Raw genomic sequence first — 21,907 nt, forward strand, 5'->3', positions numbered from 1 at the left:
TGGACATTTTGTTATATTCATCGTTGTCTTGCTGGTGATGAAGATATCTCATCACTTTGTGATAGGCCAGGACCGCTTGGCAAAGGAGGTCCCGGTTGCAGGAAAAGGGCCTGCATTTATATAGCACCTTTCACAACCACCAGATGTCTCAAAGCACTTTACAGCCAATGAAGTACTTTTGAAGTGCAGTCACTATTGTAATGTGGGAAACGCGACAGCCAATTTGCGCACAGCAAGCTCCCACAAACAGCAATGTGATAATGACCAGATAATCATTTTTTTGTCATGTTGTTTGAGGGATAAATATTGGCCAGGACACCGGTGGGAACTCCCCTGCTCTTCCTTCAAAATAGTGCCATGGGATCTTTTACGTCCACCTGAGGGGGCAGAAGGGGCCTCGGTTTAACGTCTCATCTAAAAGATGACACCTCCGACAGTGCAACACTCCCTCAGCACTGCACTGGAGTGTCAGCCCAGATTTATATGCTCAAGTCCCTGGAGTGGGACTTGAACCCACGACCTTCTGAGTGTGCTGCCCACTGAGCCACCACTGATTTGGCAATTGTCTGGATGCCGTCTGGTTTGCGGTTTGAAGCAAGAGTTACTTAACACAATAGGGGTGGAAAAGATTCCCGGGCGGTGGCAGAGAGTGGGCGGTATTGGGTCGGCTGCCCGGTGACACCAATATAACTGAGTATCATGCGTTGCGTAGAGCAGGCGGCCGATCCCATAACGTCCGTTTAATGCCCCCTGGCCAAGACGAATTTCGCGCCCAATTTGTTCTAAAATGATCATCATGCCATCAGATTATATTGAACTTCAGTTAATTGTGTCTGTGATTCTTACCGTTTGCTAAATCACCACTTTGCGCTTTGTGTTGCAGTGGGAGGAGGTCAGTGGGTACGATGAGACGATGAACACCATAAGGACGTACCAGGTCTGCAACGTGTTTGAAGCCAGTCAGAATAACTGGCTGCGCACCAGATTCATCAAACGCAAGGGAGCTCAGCGGATCCACGTGGAGATGAAGTTTTCTGTGCGGGACTGTAGCAGCATCCCCAATGTCCCCGGCTCCTGTAAGGAGACCTTCAATCTCTACTACTATGAATCCGAAACAGACTCAGCCACAAAGATAACCCCGTACTGGATGGAGAACCCCTGGGTGAAAGTGGACACCATAGCAGCAGATGAAAGCTTTTCCCAGGTGGATCTGGGAGGGAGGGTGATGAAGATAAACACGGAAGTCCGCAGTTTTGGGCCCGTGTCCAAGAATGGCTTTTACCTGGCGTTTCAGGATTACGGCGGATGCATGTCCCTGATCGCGGTCCGGGTCTTCTACCGCAAGTGCCCGCGGGTGATCCGGAATGGGGCGATTTTCCAGCAAACACTGTCGGGAGCAGAGAGCACGTCGCTGGTGGTGGCTCGAGGGAGCTGCGTCCCCAATGCCGAGGAGGTGGATGTGCCCATCAAACTGTACTGCAACGGAGATGGCGAGTGGATGGTCCCGATTGGCCGCTGCATGTGCAAAGCTGGCTATGAGTCCGTGGACAATGGCACTGTGTGCCAAGGTAAGAGCCCCATTGGTTCACAGATACATCCATTGGTTCCTCAATGCAAAGTGATCTTAGTTACATGGAATTATCAGAAGGGCTTTGGCTCGAGTTCCTCTGCACCACTTGCTTTTTTCAGATGTTTAACATTTACTAAGTTCTCGACCCCCACTAGGACTGAACATTTAACTTAACTTAGAAATAGAAATGACGTACTTCAAATAATAAGATGCAAATGTGGAATCATTTAATGTAACAGTTCTAAGCACATCAGGGAGGCTCAGAGACACAATAATGTTTCTGTTATTTACACCGGGACACAGTTTGCTGACTTTAACCGCAATACACGTTTTAATAATTGTGGCTTCATGTCGGCATTTATTTCCAAGCCGCTCAAGCTATTATTTCCACTTTTTCTGATCTTTCATTATGATTGTTCTGAACACATTTACTTGGACTTTGACACTCGGCAGCTGGGTGTGGATGATTGGTTCTTGAAGTGTTTTGCAATGTGTGAGTCACCAGTTAGAGAGCAGACCTCGGGTTTGCTACAATCCAATCGCTGTTTCCAACTGCTCATTTATGCGACTGCCGGTAATCCTTTGACTTGTCTGACCTTGTCGTCAGTTATCGCCTACTTGGAGCGCAGGCTCACAGGAAGGGACTAAGAAGCAGCTTTGACTTTCAAGCAATGACTTCAAAAAGGCAACGAGATCAGAGTTTGCTCCTTGGCCAGCGTTGTCACCGATTATGTGTTGGTGAAGTGCACAGTTTTGTCTAGGTGCAGTTAAATTGCAGCTCAGTGCTGGGTTATTCTCTAGTCCCTAAGAATTAATGCTAATACTTTGATACTGGTGGTGGGGGTGCGGGGGTCGGGGGGGGAGGCACAGGGGTGGTAGCGGGGGAGGGGCGGAGGCGGGGGTGCTAATGGGGCACAAGACAGTTTTCCCCCAGGGGAGGGGGGCCTCCCGAGTAATTGTCCGGACGTTTGTGGAGGTGCTGACATGACATCGCCGCTCCCCGCGGTTACCGCCCCAGGCCACCGCGTAACCGGCGATGATGTCATCGCCGTGCACGGTGACCCCTCAATGCCAGCTTCGCAACCCCCATCCGCTCTCGAGGGCATTGATTAAACAGGAGGGCGCCAACGCCCCGGGCCTCCATCTTTTTTTGTCAGCCGACTCGCGGGTCAGCTCGACCATGGCGGCCATGCCGTGATCCGGCCCGCCATCGTGCTGGCCCGGTCTCACGCTGCCCTGATGACCCAGTGGAGGCCATTAGAAGCCTTGCAGAGTGCGCAGTGGCCCGCCCCTTTAATTCCCGGTTCCCGCCCCCAAAGGAAGTGGAGCGCGGGAGATTGCCTCAGCTTTCTTTCAGGGGCGGTAAGGGCAATTCTGCGGCGGGCGCTAAAACTCCCGGCCCCGGAAGGTTACCGTCCCATTCGGGGCGCGGGGCAATTTCGGCCCCTAAGTGTCTGCGACCTTCAAAAGCAGCCCATATTTTAAAAAAATTTTAGTTATGTTTGGGATTATAGATCTGTGTAATTGTACTGTTACGGGTGTAGGACTATGTAAGATGTGAATGGTAGCATAGTGGATATGTCACTGAACTGGACTAATGATCCGGTGATGTGAGTTCAAATCCTACCACGGCAGCCGGGGATTTAAAATTCACTAATGGCCTTTAAGGAAGGAAATCTGCTGCCCTTACCTGGTCTGATGTACATGTGACTGCAGACTGGGGGGAGAGAGAGACTGGGAGGGAGAGAGACTGGGGTGAGAGAGAGACTGGGAGAGAGAGAGAGACTGGAGAAGAGAGAGAGAGACTGGGGGGGAGAGAGAGACTGGGGAAGAGAGAAAGAGACAGGGGCAAGAGAGAGAGACTGGGGGAGAGAGACAGAGACAGGGGCAAGAGAGATAGAGACTGGGGGAGAGAGAGAGAGACTGGGGGAGAGACAGAGACTGGGAGGGAGAGAGAGACACTTGGAGGGAGAGAGAGAGACTGGGAGGGAGAGAAAGTGACTGGGAGTGCGAGAGAGAGACAGGGGCGAGAGAGAGAGACTGGGGGAGAGAGACAGAGACAGGGGCAAGAGAGAGAGACTGGGGGAGAGAGAGAGAGACTGGGGGAGAGACAGAGACTGGGAGGGAGAGAGAGACACTTGGAGGGAGAGAGAGAGACTTGGAGGGAGAGACTGGGGGATGAGAGAGAGACTGGGAGGGAGAGAAAGTGACTGGGAGTGCGAGAGAGAGACTGGGAGGGAGAGAGAGGGACTAGGAGGGAGAGAGAGGGACTGCGGGGGGGGAGAGATGGACTGGGAGGGAGAGAGAGGGACTGGTGGGGGGAGAGATGGACTGGGAGGGAGAGAGAGAGAGAGACAAAGAGAGACTGGGGGTAGAGAGAGACTGGGGGTGGAGAGAGACTGGGGGAAGAGATGGGGAGAGATTGAGACTATGAGGGGGAGAGAGAGATTGTGGTTGACTGTTAACTGCCCACTGAAATGGCCTTGCCAGCCACTCCGTTGTACCAAACCCCTAGAATAAAGTCAGCACTGTGGGAGCACCTTCACCGCACAGACCTTGACTGCAGCGGTTCAAGAAGGAGGCTCACCACCATCTTCTCAATCAGGGATGGGCAATAAATGCCGGCCTTGCCAGCGATGCCTACATCCCACGTACGAATAAAATAAAAAGATGTCACAATTGTTTTGTACACTTCACAGCGACGGTAAATATTGTGAATGTTTGGTTGTGTGAGAGAGTTACCGCTCCTCCGCGTCGTGAACACTAATCGGATGCTCAGCATTCCAAACTTGTACAGTGAGGGGCATGCCCGACAGTGCAGTGCCTGGCGCCTTGGTCAGCTGGTGCTCAGCACTGTGCTGCTCAATACACTGGGCCTGACTGGCCCTGACAATCTACACACAGCTTGGGCACAGATACATCAGGTCCCCTGAGAGTATGTCAGCCAGGTCTATTCCTGTCGTACAGCCAGGGTGCATCAGATGCTCAGCACTTATTTGCCATGGGCACAGCCACACTGACTCCCCTCTCCGAGACTGGGCTGCTATTTTTTGTCATTGCTGCCAAAATCTGTTCAGTGTGTTGGCACCGATTTCAAGGCTTCGTGGCTGCAGTGCTTCCCGACAGCTCCCCTGAATGGCCTGGCTCTAATTGTAAGGTGATGCCCCCTTTGTCTGGGCTCCCCCATCAGAGGAAATAGTTTCACTCTCTCTACCCCATCAATTTCTTTAATCATCTTTAAACACCTCGATCAGATCACCCTTTGGCTTAGCCTAGTCTATGCAACCTGTCCTCACAATTTAGCCCATGTAAGTGTAGAGACCAGGAATAACCCAATTGTATCCGCAGTTTGGGCCACTCCAATAGGCCTGAGTGACTCCAGTCCAGCCAGGACACCACATAACTAGTTGGTTGACCTCTACTGCAAAGGGTAAATCTCTGCCCTCCTCCAATTCCAGCCCCTTGCACATCCCTGATTTCCATCGCTCCACCATTGGCGGCCGTGCCTTCAGCTGCCTGGGACCTAAGCTCTGGAATGCCCTCCCTAAACCTCTCCACCTACCCTCCTTTAAGACGCTTCTTAAAACCCACCTGTTTGACCAAGCGAAAATCTTTTTAATGCAACGAGTGGTTAGGATTTGGAATGCACTGCCTGCTAGGATGGTGGAAAGAGATTCAACAGTGGCTTTCACAAGGGAATTGGATAAATGCTTGAAGGAGAAAAAAAACGGAGGGATGTGAGCAAAGAGCTGGGGAGTGGGACTAACTGGGTTGCTCATCGAAAGAACTGGCGCCGACTCGATGGGCCAAATGGCCTCCTTCTGTGCTGTATGATTTTACAATTCTATGATTCATTACTGTGTTTCTGGAACTGAACTTAACTCGGAGATTCACCAAGTTCTACCCAATGTTCTATATGTGCCTGATGCCCCAGGGATCTCTCATCATGTTCTTGGGCTTTCTTGGGACTATCCCTTTTTGGTTATGTCCTGGTGGATGAGGAGCATGGGGCATTATATGCAGCTGCATCTTCACTGTTGATTATATCCTGTTCTGTGTATAGGCTAAGCCAATAATTGATTGAACTATTCTGAGAAACTTGCATATGAACAATGGCAGACAGGAAAACACCCTCTGGTCCTTCCAGCCTCTCCCACACAATCGTGATACCTTGTGATACACTCTCCACCCCACCCAAAACCATGTCATCTCCTGGGAGTGGCAAAAAAACAGGTAGAAACCGGGGCAAGTTTGGGGGGTAAAATCTGGGAATTTTTTCTCCGACCCTCCTAGGCGATCAAAAGTAGTCCAGAAGATCACCCTGGCCCTGAATTCCCTGCAGTACATGGTGATCTCTGCTCCAGCCAGAAGATTGGGGAGCGGGCAGGGAAGTGGAGCTGAGCCCATGATCAGATCAGCCATGATCTTATTGAAAGGCGGAGCAGGCTCGAGGGGCCGTATGGCCCACTCCTGCTCCTATTTCTTATGTTCTTAAACAGGTCCAGCTCTCGCATGAAGGGATTCAGTGAATCTGCATCAACCGCTTGAGATGGCAACCTGTTCCTGAGGTCCACTACTGTCTGGGAAAAGAACCACCTCCTGACAGCTAACCTAGATCGGGCCTTATTTAACTTAAAATGGTGAGCCCTGGTCCTCCATAACCTATTTAATCGAAATAAACTGTCAACTGGAACACAATCTATTCCCCTTCATCATCTTGTAAGCCTCGATCAGACCACCCTTAAGTCTACACTTCTCCAAAATGCTTTAGACTGGGAAATAGTCTAGTGGCCCTCCTCTGCACCCTTTCCAAAGCCTCAATATCACCCACCCTGTGACGAGACCAAACTGGACACACTATTCCAAGTGAGGCCTGACCAAGCTCTTGTACAAGGACAAAGTAGTATATCTCGTCTTATTATCAATTGTCCTGTGAATGCACTCCAACACCATATTTGCTCAAGCTATCGCTTCACGCTATTGCTTATGAACCTTTAGAGATGTATGCACTGGAACACCCAGATCTCTGTAATTTATCTAGATTTTCAAAAGGCCTTCGATAAGGTACCCCATAATAGACTGATGAACAAGGTCAGAGAATGCAGAGTCAGGGGACAAGTAGCAGAATGGATCGCTAGCTGGCTTCAAGACAAAAAGCAGAGAGTTGGGGTAAAGGGTAGCTATTCACAGTGGCAGAAGGTGGGTAGTGGTGTTCCACAAGGATCAGTGATGGGACCACCATTGTTCACAATTTACATTAATGATTTAGACTTTGGAATCAAAAACACAATTTCTAAATTTGTGGATGACACCAAAATGACAGTCAATACTGAGGAGGCTGCAACAAATTACAGGAGGACATTATAAACTTGCAGAGTGGGCATATAATTGGCAAATGAAGTTCAACACAGATAAATGTGAAGTGTTACATTTGGTAGGAAGAATAGGGAGGTCACTTATTACTGGGAGGGTGCGAGTCTGGGTAGGGCAGAGGAACAAAGGGATCTCGAAGTACAAATACACAAATCACTAAATGTTGCGACGCAGGTTAGCAGGCCATAAGAAGCAAACCAAGCACTAGGGTTTATTTCTAGAGGTATAGAATTGAAAAGTAGGGAAGTTATGCTAAACCTGTATTGAACCTTGGTTAGACCACACTTAAGAGTATTGCGTACAGTTCTGGTCGCCATATTACAGATATAGAGGCACTGGAGAGAGTGCAGAGAAGATTTACAAGGATGATACCAGAAATGCGAGGGTATACATATCAGGAAGGATGAACAGGCTGGCTCTCTTTCCTCTTGGAAGAAAAAAGGCTGAGGGGTGACCTAATAGAGGTCTTTAAAATTATGAAAGGTTTTGATAGAGTGGATACAGAGAGAATGTTTCCACTTGTGGGGAAGAGCATAACTAGAGGCCATCTATATAACAGAAAAACAAAATACTGCTGGAATCTGAAATAAAAACAGAAAATACTGGAAATCTCAGTGGGTCAGGCAGCATCTGTGGAGAGAGAAACAGAGTTAATGTTTCGGGTCGACGATCCTTCCTCAGAACTGGAGAGTGTTCGGAAAGAACAGATTCTTAACAAGCACTGAAAGGGGGAGGGGAGGAAAGAACAAAAGGGAAGGTCTGTGATAGGTTGGAAGGCAGGAGAGATTAGAGAGACAAAGGGATGATGGTCCGACTTGAAATGGTAATGGCCGGAGTTAGAAGGTTAGTCTGGATAGAGTGTGAATTGCGGAATAATGATCAGCTGCCATTGGAGACAGAGAGAAAAGAAAAATATAAACTCGGCGGGGGGGGGGGGGGGGGAAAGGAGCTAAAGATGGGCCGAGGTTACGCTCTGAAATTGTTGAACTCGATGTTGAGTCCAGAATGCTGTAAAGTGCCTAAACAAAAGATGAGGTGCCGTTCCTCGAGCTTGCGTTGAGCTTCGTTGGAACAGTGTAGGAGGCCGAGGACAGAGCGGTCAGAGTGGGAGTGGAGCGGGGAATTAATGTCAATATAAGATAGTCACCAAGAAATCCAATAGTGAATTCAGAAGAAAATTCTTTACCCAAAGAGTGACTGAGAATGTGAAACTCGTTACCACAGGGAGTGGTTGAAGCGAATAGTATCGATGCATTTCGAGGCTAGACAAGCATATGAGGGCGAAGGGAATAGAGGGTTATGCTGATAGATTTAGCTGAGGAAAGACGGGAGGAGGCTTGAGTAGAGCATAAACGCCGGCATGGACTGGTTGGGCCAAGTGGCCTGTTTCTGAAGCAGTCGAGCATCGTCTACAGTCCTAACACTTGCACAGGCCTTGGTTTCATCTGCAAATTTGCACATTGTGCACCCAACACCTACATCCAGATCACTTATAAATATAGTAAAGAGCAACAGTGCCAACACCAATCCCTGTAGGACACCACCGGTCTCCAAACAGATCCAAATCCATATATAACTACTTTTTGCCTGCGCCCTTGCCAGCCAGTTCTCAATCCAGCTCAATATATTACCAGTGATACCAAAGGCTTCAATCTTGTAGCGAAGCCTCTTATGTGATACCTCATCAAAAGCTTTTTGGAAGTCAAAGTAAAAAATGTCGACTAGGCTTCCCTCATCCACCATCTTGGTGACTTCTTTAAAAAATATAATCAAATTTGTAAGACACAACCTCCTTTTGTTGAAGCCATGTTGGGGATCCCTAATCTGTTCCTCTCTGTCCAAGTAATCATATGTTGCATCCCTTATGATTCTCTTAATCATCTTTCTTATTACTAATGCCAAACTAATTGGCCTATAATTACCCAGGTCCAGCCTGTCAGCTTTCTGTAATGATGGGCACTACATTAGCCTCCTCCCAGTCTACAGGAACCATTCCAGAGTGCAGTGAGCTATTAAAATACAGGCCAGGGCCGCACACAGCATGTGTCCCATCTCCCTGAGGACCCTCGGGTGGATATCATCTGGCTCGGCAAATAATCAATCTATTTTTAGGTTCTTAATTCTATCTGAAACAATATGTTTATCTGTTTTAATCTTACTAGTTTTATTATTAAAATCTTTCAATTCTAATCGTCGAGTATCATCTTCAGGAGTGAAGATCGATTCAAAGTGCTCATTTAATATTTCCGCCATGCCCAGTGAGTCCTTCACAACCTGTCCTTGAGCATCCTTCGGTGGCCCACAATGGTGCAATCCAGTCTTTGACAGTTCTGACTCTTAACGTAATGGAAATAGCTTTTCCCATTACTTCCACAATTGTCTGCAATCCTCTTTTCTATTATCCTTTTATCTGATCTAATAGCTGCCTCCGCTTGCTTTAGCTGCTCCTTGTACTTAATAAGCCTTTAATTTGTAGAAACATTTTTGTTTGCTTCGTATTGGTCTTTGGGGCACGTGGAGATACCATTCGTGAGGGTGGTGTGGCAGAACTGGACATTGCTCTACAGCCAGATTCACCGAGTGCTTCCCGCACCGTGTGTGTGTGTGTGTGTGTGTGTGTGTGTGTTCGTTTTCTTATGTTCCAGTCACTTTTAATCTCTTTAATTTCCCTTTGTCCACAAGGAGCTTCAGTGAAATCCTCAGTAAAAGCAGAACAGTAATGTTGCAAGTAGCAAGTAAACGTCAGTACAAAAGCAAAATACTGCAGATACTGGAATCTGAAATAAAAACAGAAAATGCTGGTAATCTCAGCGGGTCTGTAGACGTGAGTGTCTGAATGCACGTTCTAAAAGCTTGCTCCACCCTGTTCATTCAAAGAAAAAATAAAGATTTAATTAATTAACAGCAGAGCTTTTGTTGTCATGGTAGCCAGTGTTACACCAGGCACAGAGTAAAAAATCAAGAGAATAAATAATACCAGTGGAAGAGTTATTGGAAGAGAAGCATTATTGCGATCTGTTTGGGATCTTGAGCTCGTCTGATTTAATCACCAAATCAAGGATCAGCGTGTAGGAGGAGAGAGCCTACCCAATCCTCAGCACAGCTCGTGGGACATAACGTGGGGGAATCAGCCTTCTCCTGTGCTTATACTAAACCCCATTAGAATGACATTAAATAGTGTTTTAAATTATCTGTACACATTGAAGTTTACAATACAGCCAGGAACGGTGTAACCCCAAGATCATTCTGTTGCCTGAGGAAGAGCTTCATGGGACTTGTCGATAAGGTAGGTTTGTCATGTTCCATCACTGGGTCACATGATCTTTTAAAACCCATCTATCTGATGGCTGATTAAACGCAATGCATGCAATCTGCATTCACTCACATACACTGGTACATTACCAGGAGTTCAAATTTACAGGAAATAAAAATAACGGATTGGGGAGCATTAAAGGCAGTTGCACCAGCTCAGGTCATGTGGCGAGGTCATGGGGAGTGGTGATTCCTGATGTGCTCTCAATTCTTCATCGTGTTGCTACAAAGTAATTCAGATTCTTGGTGACCAATTCAGATCAGCCTTCGTTTGATTGGAGCCTGTGGCGTGAGCAGAGTAACCAACAGGAGGGAAATGTTGGGAGTAAGATTTTGGATCAAGAATGTGACAGCCAGATCAAAATCCCACTGAAATACTTTGGAGAGAGACACACACACACATTGTCAAATGACAATGAGCGAGTCTCTCCCCACCATTGAGAGTTAGTCTGGATATTCATTGTGATCACATCTTGTCTGAGCAGTGATCACATCATCAAATACAAGAGCAGGGAGGTTATGCTTGAACTCTATACAACACTAGTTAGGCCACAGCTGGAGTACTGCGTGCAGTTCTGGTCATCACATTACAGGAAGGATGTGATTGCACGAGAGAGGGTGCAGAGGAGATTTACGAGGATGTTGCCTGGACTGGAGAATTTTAGCTATGAGGAAAAATTGGATAGGCTGGGTTAATTTTTTGTTGGGAACAAAGGAGGCTGAGGGGAGACCTTATTGAGGTGTATAAAATTATGAAGGGCCCAGATAGACTGGATAGGAAGGACCTATTTTCCTTAGCAGAGGGGTCAATAACCAGGGGGCATAGATTTAAAGTAATTGGTAGAAGGATCAGAGGGGAAATGAGGAAACATTTCTTCACCCAGAAGGCAGTGGGGGTCTGGAACTCACTGCCTGAAAGGGTGATAGAGGCAGAAACCCTCACCACATTTAAAAAGTACTTGGATGTGCACCTGAAGTGCCGTAACCTACAGGGCTACGGACCGAGAGCTGGAAAGTGGGATTAGGCTGGGTAGCTGTTTTTGGACTGGCACAGACACGATGGGCCAAATGGCCTCCTGTGTGGTAATTTTCTGTGATCACCTCGGGACCAGCTTGGGGAAGTTCATGAATCCAACAGCATGAGGGATCTGAACAAATATTAATAGTGATTGATACACGAGATCCTGCATCAACGCTGTGTTGTTAGTTCTGCTCTGCCACAGCACCGTTGTTTCAAGACAAAACAACTGGATAGAACATGACAAATGTTGGAACGAACCGTAAAATTTTTGCAGTGGTTCAGTTTTTAAAAGCCGGCTGGAGACTGGTTAGAAACATAGGGCCCGAGTTTCCACACGATAAAAAACGGGCGCCCCTCCAAGCTAAAAAAAAACTCGCGATTCTGGAGTGTTCTGCAGCTCCTTGCCTGCCTGGCGTGGCGCCCAGGGGGGCGGAGCCTACACTCGCGCCGATTTTGTAAGTGGGAGGGGGCGGGTACTATTTAAATTAGTTTTTTCCTGCCGGCAACGCTGCGCGTGCGCGTTGGAGCGTTCGCGCACGCGCAGTGTGAAAAAAACATTGGCGCTCGGCCATTTTTGTAGTTCTTTGTAGCTGTTTAATTTTTGAAATTTTTTTTAATAAAAGCACATTGCCATCAGCACATCAGCACTTGCAGCCTTCTCACTGTCTCCTTCCCCCCCCGCCCCCCGCGGGAAGAACGGGCGCCTCCTCTCCGCCCCCCCCCCCGCAGGAAGAACGGGCGCCTCCTCTCCCCCCCGCCCCCCCCCCCGCGGGAAGAACGGGCGCCTCCTCCCCCCGCTGCGGGAAAGAACGGGCGCCTCCTCCTCCCCCGCCCCCGTGGGAAGAACGGGCGCCTCAGGCTGACTGCAGCATTCTCCGTGCCTGAAGCACTTTCACACAGGTAGGAAGATGGTTTATTTAATCTTTTCTTTGCTTATAAATGTTTATTCAGGTTGGATTTATTTGTATAATATTTGTAGAAGTATAAATAAGGATTTATTGTAGAATTTAATGACTTCCCTTCCCGCCCCTTCCCTCCCACCTCGTTCTGGACGCCTAATTTGTAACCTGCGCCTGATTTTTTAATGTGTAGAACAGGTTTTTTCAGTTCTACAAAAATCTTCACTTGCTCCATTCTAAGTTAGTTTGGAGTACGTTTTCACTGTGGAAACTTTGAAATCAGGCGGCAGTGGCCGGACACGCCCCCTTTTGAAGAAAAAATTCTGTTCCAAAGTAGAACTGTTCTACCTAACTAGAACTGCAGAAAAAAAAATGTGGAGAATTGCGATTTCTAAGATAGTCCGTTCTCCACCAGTTGCTCCTAAAAATCAGGCGCAAATCATGTGGAAACTTGGGCCCATAGAAACATAGAAACATAGAAAATATGTGCAGGAGTAGGCCATTTGGCCCTTCTAGCCTGCACCGCCATTCAATGAGTTCATGGCTGAACATGCAACTTCAGTACCCCATTCCTGCTTTCTCGCCATACCCCTTGATCCCCCTAGTAGTAAGGACTTCATCGAACTCCTTTTTGAATATATTTAGTGAATTGGCCTCAACAACTTTCTGTGGTAGAGAATTCCACAGGTTCACCACTCTCTGGGTAAAGAAGTTTCTCCTCATCTCGGTCCTAAATGGCTTACCCCTTATCCTTAGACTGTGATCCCTGGTTCTGGACTTCCCCAACATTGGGAACATTCTTCCTGCATCTAACCTGTCTGAACCCATCAGAATTTTAAACGTTTCTATGAGGTCCCCTCTCATTCGTCTGAACTCCAGTGAATACAAGCCCAGTTGATCCAGTCTTTCTTGATAGGTCAGTCCCACCATCCCGGGAATCAGTCTGGTGAACCTTCGCTGTACTCCCTCAATAGCAAGAATGTCCTTCCTCAAGTTAGGAGACCAAAACTGTACACAATACTCCAGGTGTGGCCTCACCAAGGCCCTGTACAACTGTAGCAACACCTCCCTGCCCCTGTACTCAAATCCCCTCGCTATGAAGGCCAACATGCCATTTGCTTTCTTAACCGCCTGCTGCACCTGCATGCCAACCTTCAATGACTGATGTACCATGACACCCAGGTCTCGTTGCACCTCCCCTTTTCCTAATCTGTCACCATTCAGATAATCGTCTGTCTCTCTGTTTTTACCACCAAAGTGGATAACCTCACATTTATCCACATTATACTGCATCTGCCATGTATTTGCCCACTCACCTAACCTATCCAAGTCACTCTGCAGCCTCATAGCATCCTCCTCGCAGCTCACACTGCCACCCAACTTAGTGTCATCCGCAAATTTGGAGATACTACATTTGATCCCCTCGTCTAAATCATTAATGTACAGTGTAAACAGCTGGGCCCCAGCACAGAACCTTGCGGTACCCCACTAGTCACTGCCTGCCATTCTGAAAAGTCTCCATTTACTCCTACTCTTTGCTTCCTGTCTGACAACCAGTTCTCAATCCATGTCAGCACACTACCCCCAATCCCATGTGCTTTAACTTTGCACATCAATCTCTTGTGTGGGACCTTGTCGAAAGCCTTCTTTTACAAAGGCAGCTCAGATACCGAACTGATTCCAGCAACTCCTGCAGCCCCAGCCCACCCGAGAAAATCACCGTCCTTGGCTTATTCCAAGGATCTGAAATCCGAATGCGTAAACAGCTTCACTGCTGAAAGGGTTGTGTCCTATAAACCAAGTCAAGTCGAACCAAAGGAAAGCCCATTGTCCGCCGTCTCTCTCAAACCACATTTCCTCCCAATCTCTCCACTTTCTCCACTTACTGCTCGATCAGTTTTGCAATGCAGGAGGGAACTAATCGGCATCGATGAACCTTCCCCCCGCTCCTCCCCCAGACACTGCCCCAATCCTCTCACTGACAGCAGGGTTTGGCAAATGATCTTTTCTAATTTCCACTAATGCTGCGGGAAACACTCCAGTCTGTTTGTTGTGTGAAGGCCGCGGTACTGTGCGCCGCTGAGCTAGGAATTGGCTTTGTGGAGCCAGCTGTTTGCTCCGCACAGGGCAATCCCACAGCGCCCGACAGCCTTGATGAGTGAAATCCACAACAGCCAGTGAGCTCAGGCACATTTCCATCAGGGGGCATCCACTTGATTAAAAGATAAATCAGGGAGGGTGTCACACAGTCAGCCCAGGTTGCAGAGCGCTTACCGTCTCAACCATTCACCAAATGACAAGTGTCTAGATCCGACGTAGAGAGTTACAAGTAATACCACGGGCTAAGATCTCAAAACTCTGTAATGTTCCACACATCATCCACTTACAGGACAGCCTAAAATACTAGCAACAGCTGAGAGTCAGCTTAAAACTGACAACTCAATAGCAGCCTGAATATATGTCAAGACATGTGAAAATAAGAAATTATACAAACAATTTAGCTTGTACCTTTAACACTGAGGGAACAATGTGACACGGACTGTGTCTTTAACACTGAGGGTGCATTGTGACATGGACTGTACCATTAACACTGAGGGAACAGTGTGGCATGGACTGTGTCTTTAATACTGAGGGAATAGTGTGCCCTGGACTGTAACTTTAACACTGAGAGTGCATCATCATCATAGGTGGTCCCTCGAAACGAGGATAACTTGCGTCCACGCCAAAAAAAGGACAAGTTCGCAGGTGGTTCGAATGAAGAACCCGAACTGCATCCTCAAGGGTGGAAGGTGCCTGTGTGTGGATTTTTTTTAACGTGTGGTGACCGTTGCACATCAGCCACCACACGGGCTTGACAGAGCTAGGTCTTGGTCCAGTGGCAAGGGTTAACCAAGATGACTGGAGACCAGCTCTGCTGGAGGGTCCCAGTGCGCACACATATCGCAGTGTGGGCTGGCCCGTGCTGCCCCTGGGTCCCTGGCCCCGAACTCACGCCTCCCTGGGCCCCGATCACATCCCTCCACAGTCTCTCGCTGCTCCTTCGTCCCGATTTCACCGCTGTACCTGCCCACGCTCCAATCACCGACCTGGATCTTGATGATGTCACTCTTCCTGTTGTCCTCCTGCACCAGCTTGCGCTGTACGTTGTAGTGGTATGCCGCCACGCTGCCAATGGCCGCCACTCGCCGCTCCTTTTATGACCCTGACCTGCCGCTGATGGTTTCTTGCAAGTCGGGGCCTCCACTGAGGGTGCAGTGTGACATGGATTGTGTCTTTAACACTGAGGGTGCAGTGTGACATGGACTGTGTCTTTAACACTAAGGGTGCAGTGTGACATGGACTGTGTCTTTAACACTAAGGGTGCAGTGTGACATGGATTGTGTCTTTAACACTAAGGGTGCAGTGTGACATGGACTGTGTCTTTAACACTGAGGGAACGAGGTGGCATGGATTGTGTCTTTAACACTGGGGGAGCAGTGTGCCCCAGATTGTACATTTTAGGTTCAGGGCTACCCGACATTCATTCATTGGTTTTGCCGGAGAGCTCTGATTCGACCGAACCATGAGCACTGTGTCCAGTTCTGGTCTCTGAGATTCACGTGAGACACTCAAGCATTGGGGGATGTGCATGGAAGAGCCATGAGCCTAATCGTGGCGGTCTTTGTTAACCCCTGCCCCATCCACTGGGAATAGTACGGGCAGGGGGTTAAGATGGTGGGTGGGGTTGCATTGCATTTCAACCCTCTGCCATCGTTCCTGTAATGTATGTACTTTCGAAGATCTCCTCAATCGAGACTCTGCCTTTGACTCGAGTGTTCTCGACTCCATCCCGCAGCATGCGACCCGCCACCACCTCAGTAAAGCCCCAGCCCTGCACGGTAGAAAAAGCCATAAGACAGCTTAAGAACAACGCTACAGGAGCGGATGGAATCCCCACTGCGGCACTGAAGTATGGCAGAGAGGCACTACTGGCGCGAATACATGACCTCATCTCTCTCATCTGGAGGGAGGAGAGCATGCTGGGAGATCTCAGAGATGCAGTGATCGTGACCATCTTTAAAAAAGGGGACAAGTCTGACTGCGGCAACTACAGAGGAATCTCCCTGCTATCAGCCACTGGGAAAGTCGTTGCTCGAGTCCTCCTCAACCGTCTTCTCCCAGTAGCTGAGGAGCTCCTCCCGCAGTCACAGGGTGGATTTCGTCCCCTACGGGGCACAACAAACGTGATTTTTACAGCGCGACAGCTACAGGAAAAATGCAGGTCTTCTTCGACCTTACAAAGGCCTTTGACATTGTCAACCGCGAGGGTCTGTGGAGCGTCCTCCTCTGTTTCGGATGTCCCCAAAAGTTCGTCACCATCCTCTGCCTGCTCCACGACGACATGCAGGCCGTGATCCTTGCACCCGGATCGATTACAGATCCAATCCACGGCAGGAACGGGGTCAAACAGGGCTGTGTCATTGCCCCAACCCTCTTCTCAATCTTCCTAGCTGCCATGCTCCACCTCACAGTCAACAAGCTCCCCACTGGAGTGGAACTAAACTACAGAACCAGTGGGAACCTGTTCAACCTTTGCCGTCTCCAGGCCAGGCCCAAGACCACTCCAATCTCTGTCGTCGAGCGACAGTATGCAGACGACGCTTGCGTCTGCGACATATAGAGGCTGAAATCCAAGTCATAGTCAACATATTCACTGAGGCGTACGAAAGCATGGGCCTTACGCTAAACATCCGTAAGACAAAGGTCCTCCACCAACCTGTCTCCACCACACAACACTGCTCCCCAATCATCAAGATCCATGGCACGGCCCTGGACAACGTGGACCATTTCCCATACGTCGGGAGCCTCTTATCAACAAGTGCAGACATTGACGACAAGATTCAACACTGCCTTCAGTGTGCCAGTGCAGCCTTTGGCCGACTGAGGAAAAGAGTTTTCGAAGACCAGGTCCTAAAATCTGCCACCAAGCTCATGGTCTACAGGGCTGTAATAATACCCGCCTTCCTGTATGGCTCAGAGACATGGACCATATACAGTAGACACCTCAAGTCGCTGGAGAAATAACACCAATGATGTCTCCGCAAGATCCTGAAAATCCTCTGGGAGGACAGACTCAACTCGTTAGTGTCCTCGACCAGGCCAACATCCCCAGCATTGAAGCACTGACCTCACTCGACCAGCTCCGCTGGGCAGGCCACATTGTTTGCATGCCGGACACGAGACTCCCAAAGCAAGCGCTCTACTCGGAATTCCTTCATGGCCAAACGAGCCAAATGTGGGCAACGGAAACGTTACAAGGGACACCCTCAAAGCCTCCCTGATAAAGTGCAACATCCCCACTGACACCTGTGAGTCCCTGGCCAAAGACCGCCCTAAGTGGAGGAAGTGCATCCGGGAGGGTGCTGAGCACCTCAAGTCTCATCGCCGAGAGCACGCCGAAACCAAGCGCAGGCAGCGGAAGGAGCGTGCGGCAAACCAGTTCCACCCACCCTTTCCCTCAACGACAATCTGACCCACATGTGACAGGGACAGTGGTCCTCGTATTGGACTGTTCAGCCACCTAAGGACTCATTTTTAGAGTGGAAGCAAGTCTTCCTCGATTCCGATGGACTGCCTATGATGATGATGTATGTGCCTGTGAGTATGCTCACAGGTTGGAATGCTGTTGAGTTGTGAGTGGCTTAGCCAGTCATGTGATGTTCACAAGACTCAATAAAACCCCAGCCAGTTGGGTTCAGGGGATCCACAATGGGGCAGGTGGTTGTGAGCCTGGTGGATGAACTGGTAATGTGTAGTGTGATTGTTAAACCTTTGCCAATAAACCAACTAGTTCTTAATAGCAATGTGTTGCTATGAATTCTTAAGCAAAGAACCCATGAAGAAAATACGTTACAGCTACTTACCTCAAAACAGGCATGGCAGGGCAGCTCATCCCAGGTCGGGGAGCAGGGGGGAGGGCTCACTGTTACAGTCAGAGGTCATGGTCTGATGATGGGATCGGAGCTTTGCTGCAATTTAAATTGGACGGAAGCCCAAATGTAATGATATGGGGGCTGTTGCTGGGGAAGCATTGATTCACATCTGCAGTACAGACAAGCAGACACTGTCCTGCAAAGTCTGACTGTCCTCACACATTTATGCAATTAACTAAAGTGCAAGAGAGTCTGACAGATTTTGCAAACTGTCACTGTCTGCGGTGAGGAACTCGAAACTGGAACAATCAGAAAAGTGGCCATCATGAAAACCCAAATAAATTGAAATGCGACTTGCAATTTTCTGAAATGGAATCACTGTGTGCGATTTACAGTCAACTGTCAAACAATCCCAACCCCAAACACAATCAGAGCACAGCAGCCTGACAGACATCGGCAGTCTGTTTGGGAATCACACTTGATACCTCAGCCCCAGGGTGAGGAGCTACATCCTGATTTTAGATGTTCATCGCTTCAGTTTATAATCCTTTCCTTTTCAGGTGGAGATCGGACTGTCCCATTCACCCAGCCGTTGAGAATACACGACATTACTGCTGAATTCACCTTACTCAGCCAGTGTATCTGACCAGCGCAGTCGTGCACCCACCTGGTAACCTTCCCCTTGGCTAACCCTAACCCCAACCCTAACCCTAACCCTAAAACTAACCTTCCACTTGGCAAGGCTAACCCTAACCCTAACCTGTTACCCTGCCGCTTTGCCAATCCTAATTCTAACCCTCACCCTAAACCTTCCCCATTGCTAGCCCTAAACTTAACCCTGATCCTAACACTAACCTTCCACTTGGCAAGGCTAAGCCTAATTGTAACGCTCCCCCTAGCTGCTCCAACCTTAACTCTTGGCTAAACCTAACCTTTCCCGCTGGCTGCCCCCAACCCTAACCCTTGACTAACCCAAACCCAAATCCTTCCCACTGGGCTACCCCGATCCCTCACCCTTGCTAAGCCTAACCCTAACCCTCCCCGCTAACAGCCCCTAACCCTTGGCTAAGCCGAACCCTAACCCTCCCCGCTGGCTGCCCCAACCCTAACCCTTGACTAACCCCAACCCTAAAACTAACCTTCCACTTTGCAAGGCTAACCCTAATCCTAACCTTGTACTCTGTCCCTTAGCTAATCCTAATCCTAATCCTAACTCTAACCCTAACCCTAAACCTAACCCTAACCTGTTACCCTGCCCCTTGGCTAATCCTAATCCTAATCCTAAACCTTCCCCTTGGCTCGCCCTAAACTTAGCACTGATCCTAACACTGACCTTCTACTTGGCAAGGCTAACCCTAACCCTAACCCTCCCCTCTGGCTAACCCTAACCCTGCCCCTAACCCTAACCTTCACCCTAACCCTGACCCCCCCCATTGGCTGCCCCTCTGCCCAGTCATTCACAGCCCACACTGTGTAGCGCTGTCCAATCTATAAACTTAAAAGTAAGTTAACGCTTCAATTTGCTGCAAGCCGAGTTTTTCAGGAGGGTTGATTTTATTAAAAGGATGTATGGGATCGTGGGGTGGGGTGGGGTGGGGGTTCGGAAGGTTCAAAATTAGTGGATTGTCTGTTGGATGTGGGGATTCCAGTCCACGAGTGCCATGTCCCAAACTTGGCTTAGCTTGCGACAGGCACGCATTGGGGTGATCCTCGAGGTATGAGGACCCTTCATTGGTAGGCAGAGTAAGGAATGACCCTGGAAAGTCCTCAGGAGTGGGAGTCCGGATGCGGGAGTGGAGGTCCCTGTGGGCTCCTTGTATTTGAAGGTGTCCCAGGCGACTCTGACCCTTTGTGAGAAATCACTTGACTTGAAATAAAGAAACACTTGCATTTCATAGCGCCTTTCACGACCACCAGACATCTCAAAGCGTTTTACAGCCAATGAAGTACTTTTGGAGTGTAGTCACTGTTGTAATGTGGGAAACGCGGCAGCCAATTTGTGCACAAGCAAGCTCCCACAAACAGCAATGTGATAATGACCTGATAATCTGTTTTTTGTTAGGTTGATTGAGGGATAAATATTGGCCAGGACACTGGGATAACTCCCCTGCTCTTCTTCAAAATAGTGCCACGGGATATTTTTCATCCACTTGAGAGGGCAGCCATGAACACTTTATGGGGCTGATGACATGATGGTGGTTTAACGTTTTATCTGAAAGACAACACCTTTGACAGTGCAGCACTCCCTCAGCACTGCACTGGAGTGTCAGCCTAGATTTTTTGTGCTACAAGTCCCTGGAGTGGAATTTGAATCCACAACCTTCTGACTCCTAGGCGAGAGTGCTACCCACTGAGCCACAGCTGACTTGCTGTGGATCTTGTGTGCGAATAGTTAACGTGAATCTATGCCTGTAAGTAAACCTGATCAGTGAATGAAGATTGCAAACGGTTTTTCCATTAGCGGTGGTATGGCAGTGTGCTGAGGCTGTACACAGTTGGTGGGAAGTCTCAATTCAGCTCGGAGTCGCGTGATGTGCAGTTTCAGCAGGGAGAACGCCGGGAGCTCGATAGCGGTAGGTGATGTTCGGCTCAGAGTGCCACTTGTCATGTTCCACATATCTTTGTGAGTGAACATAAGAAACACTGTCAGTCTTTGAGGGATATCCAACTGCCCAGAATCGATAGAAAACACAAACTTTACTACATAATGGCCCGAGAATTGCGGCCTGTCCTGGTGCGTACGACGTGTGCACGCACCCGAAGAGGCCTCGCAAATGCCGGTTCTCGGCACGCAATGCGCTTGTGGCAAGAACCAGCTTTTGCAATTTGACAAAATGTGTTTTGCCAGATCGCACGCATCCCCGGGAGAAGGGCCTTCGCGGGAGAGATTGGGCCATTTGTCCAACTCCTGCCCAGCAAATGTCCTTCAAACTCTACAGCAGGCATACAGAAAAAGCATACAGCCTGTTTTTACCAGCGTAAGAGTTTTAAAACATAGAAAAATTAAATGTTATTACTTATTTTTATATTAAAAACCCTGTCTATGAAGGTAAGTTTATTTTTAACACTATTAAAACATTAAAAACAAATTAAAAACAGTATTTTTTTCTCTAAAACATTTAATTTAAAGCAATTTCTATTAATTATTTAAAAAGGGAGGTGTTTTTTTTATTTATGTGGTATTTTATTTGATTTTAGGGATGTTCTCATTGATAGCAATGGGAGCTCGGAGCTCGGGGCTCCCATTACTGTGAATGAGAATACTATGCAGTGATTGGTGGTCCAGGCCCACGTGATCCCAGGATACGCATACGCTCCTGGAAGACATGTTCCCGTACGCTGGACTGCACAGCTTGGAGCGTAATCTTACATTCCTCTCGGACCACCAGGTATTTTTGTTAAAAAAATGTTGGTGGGAGGCGTTCGTCCGCTGGATGCCTCCGCAATTTCCAGCCAATAATTCGTAAGAATGCGGGCTTTACCATATTGGCTGTGCATAATATGTAACAAGTTATTTTAATTCTAAAATATAACAATGAGGATTGTTCACACTTCTCACTCCCGGACTTCCCTCCTTCTCCTTCTCTCCAGGTGGGCTCACACCCAGTCTCCATACTGAAGCATCACCTTACTGCCCTTTGTATTCCAGGCCACTGAAATCCATGGACCTTTTTGATTATATTTTGTACCCGTGCACTAGCTTCCGGTGATTTGTGTACCTGGACACCGAAATCCATTTGCTCCTCCACATCTTCTAATCTCTCGCCATAAAGAAAATATTCTTAATGTGATTTGTTTTTCTTGGGTCCAAAGTGCAGGT

At 48.3% G+C, this 21,907-nt stretch overlaps 1 protein-coding gene across 1 annotated transcript in view; it reads left to right on the top strand.

Moving 5' to 3' along the window:
• The window catches only part of LOC139229054 (ephrin type-B receptor 2), a 585,159-nt gene that overhangs the window by 74,278 nt on the left and 488,974 nt on the right, over positions 1 to 21,907 (top strand). Inside the window, exon 3 of the mRNA XM_070860715.1 lies at positions 884 to 1,568. Coding sequence (XP_070716816.1) covers positions 884 to 1,568 — 685 coding nt within the window. The remainder of the gene's footprint in view (positions 1 to 883; positions 1,569 to 21,907) is intronic.

Source organism: Pristiophorus japonicus, chromosome 18 (assembly GCF_044704955.1).
Source record: "Pristiophorus japonicus isolate sPriJap1 chromosome 18, sPriJap1.hap1, whole genome shotgun sequence".
Taxonomy (NCBI): Eukaryota; Metazoa; Chordata; class Chondrichthyes; family Pristiophoridae; genus Pristiophorus; species Pristiophorus japonicus.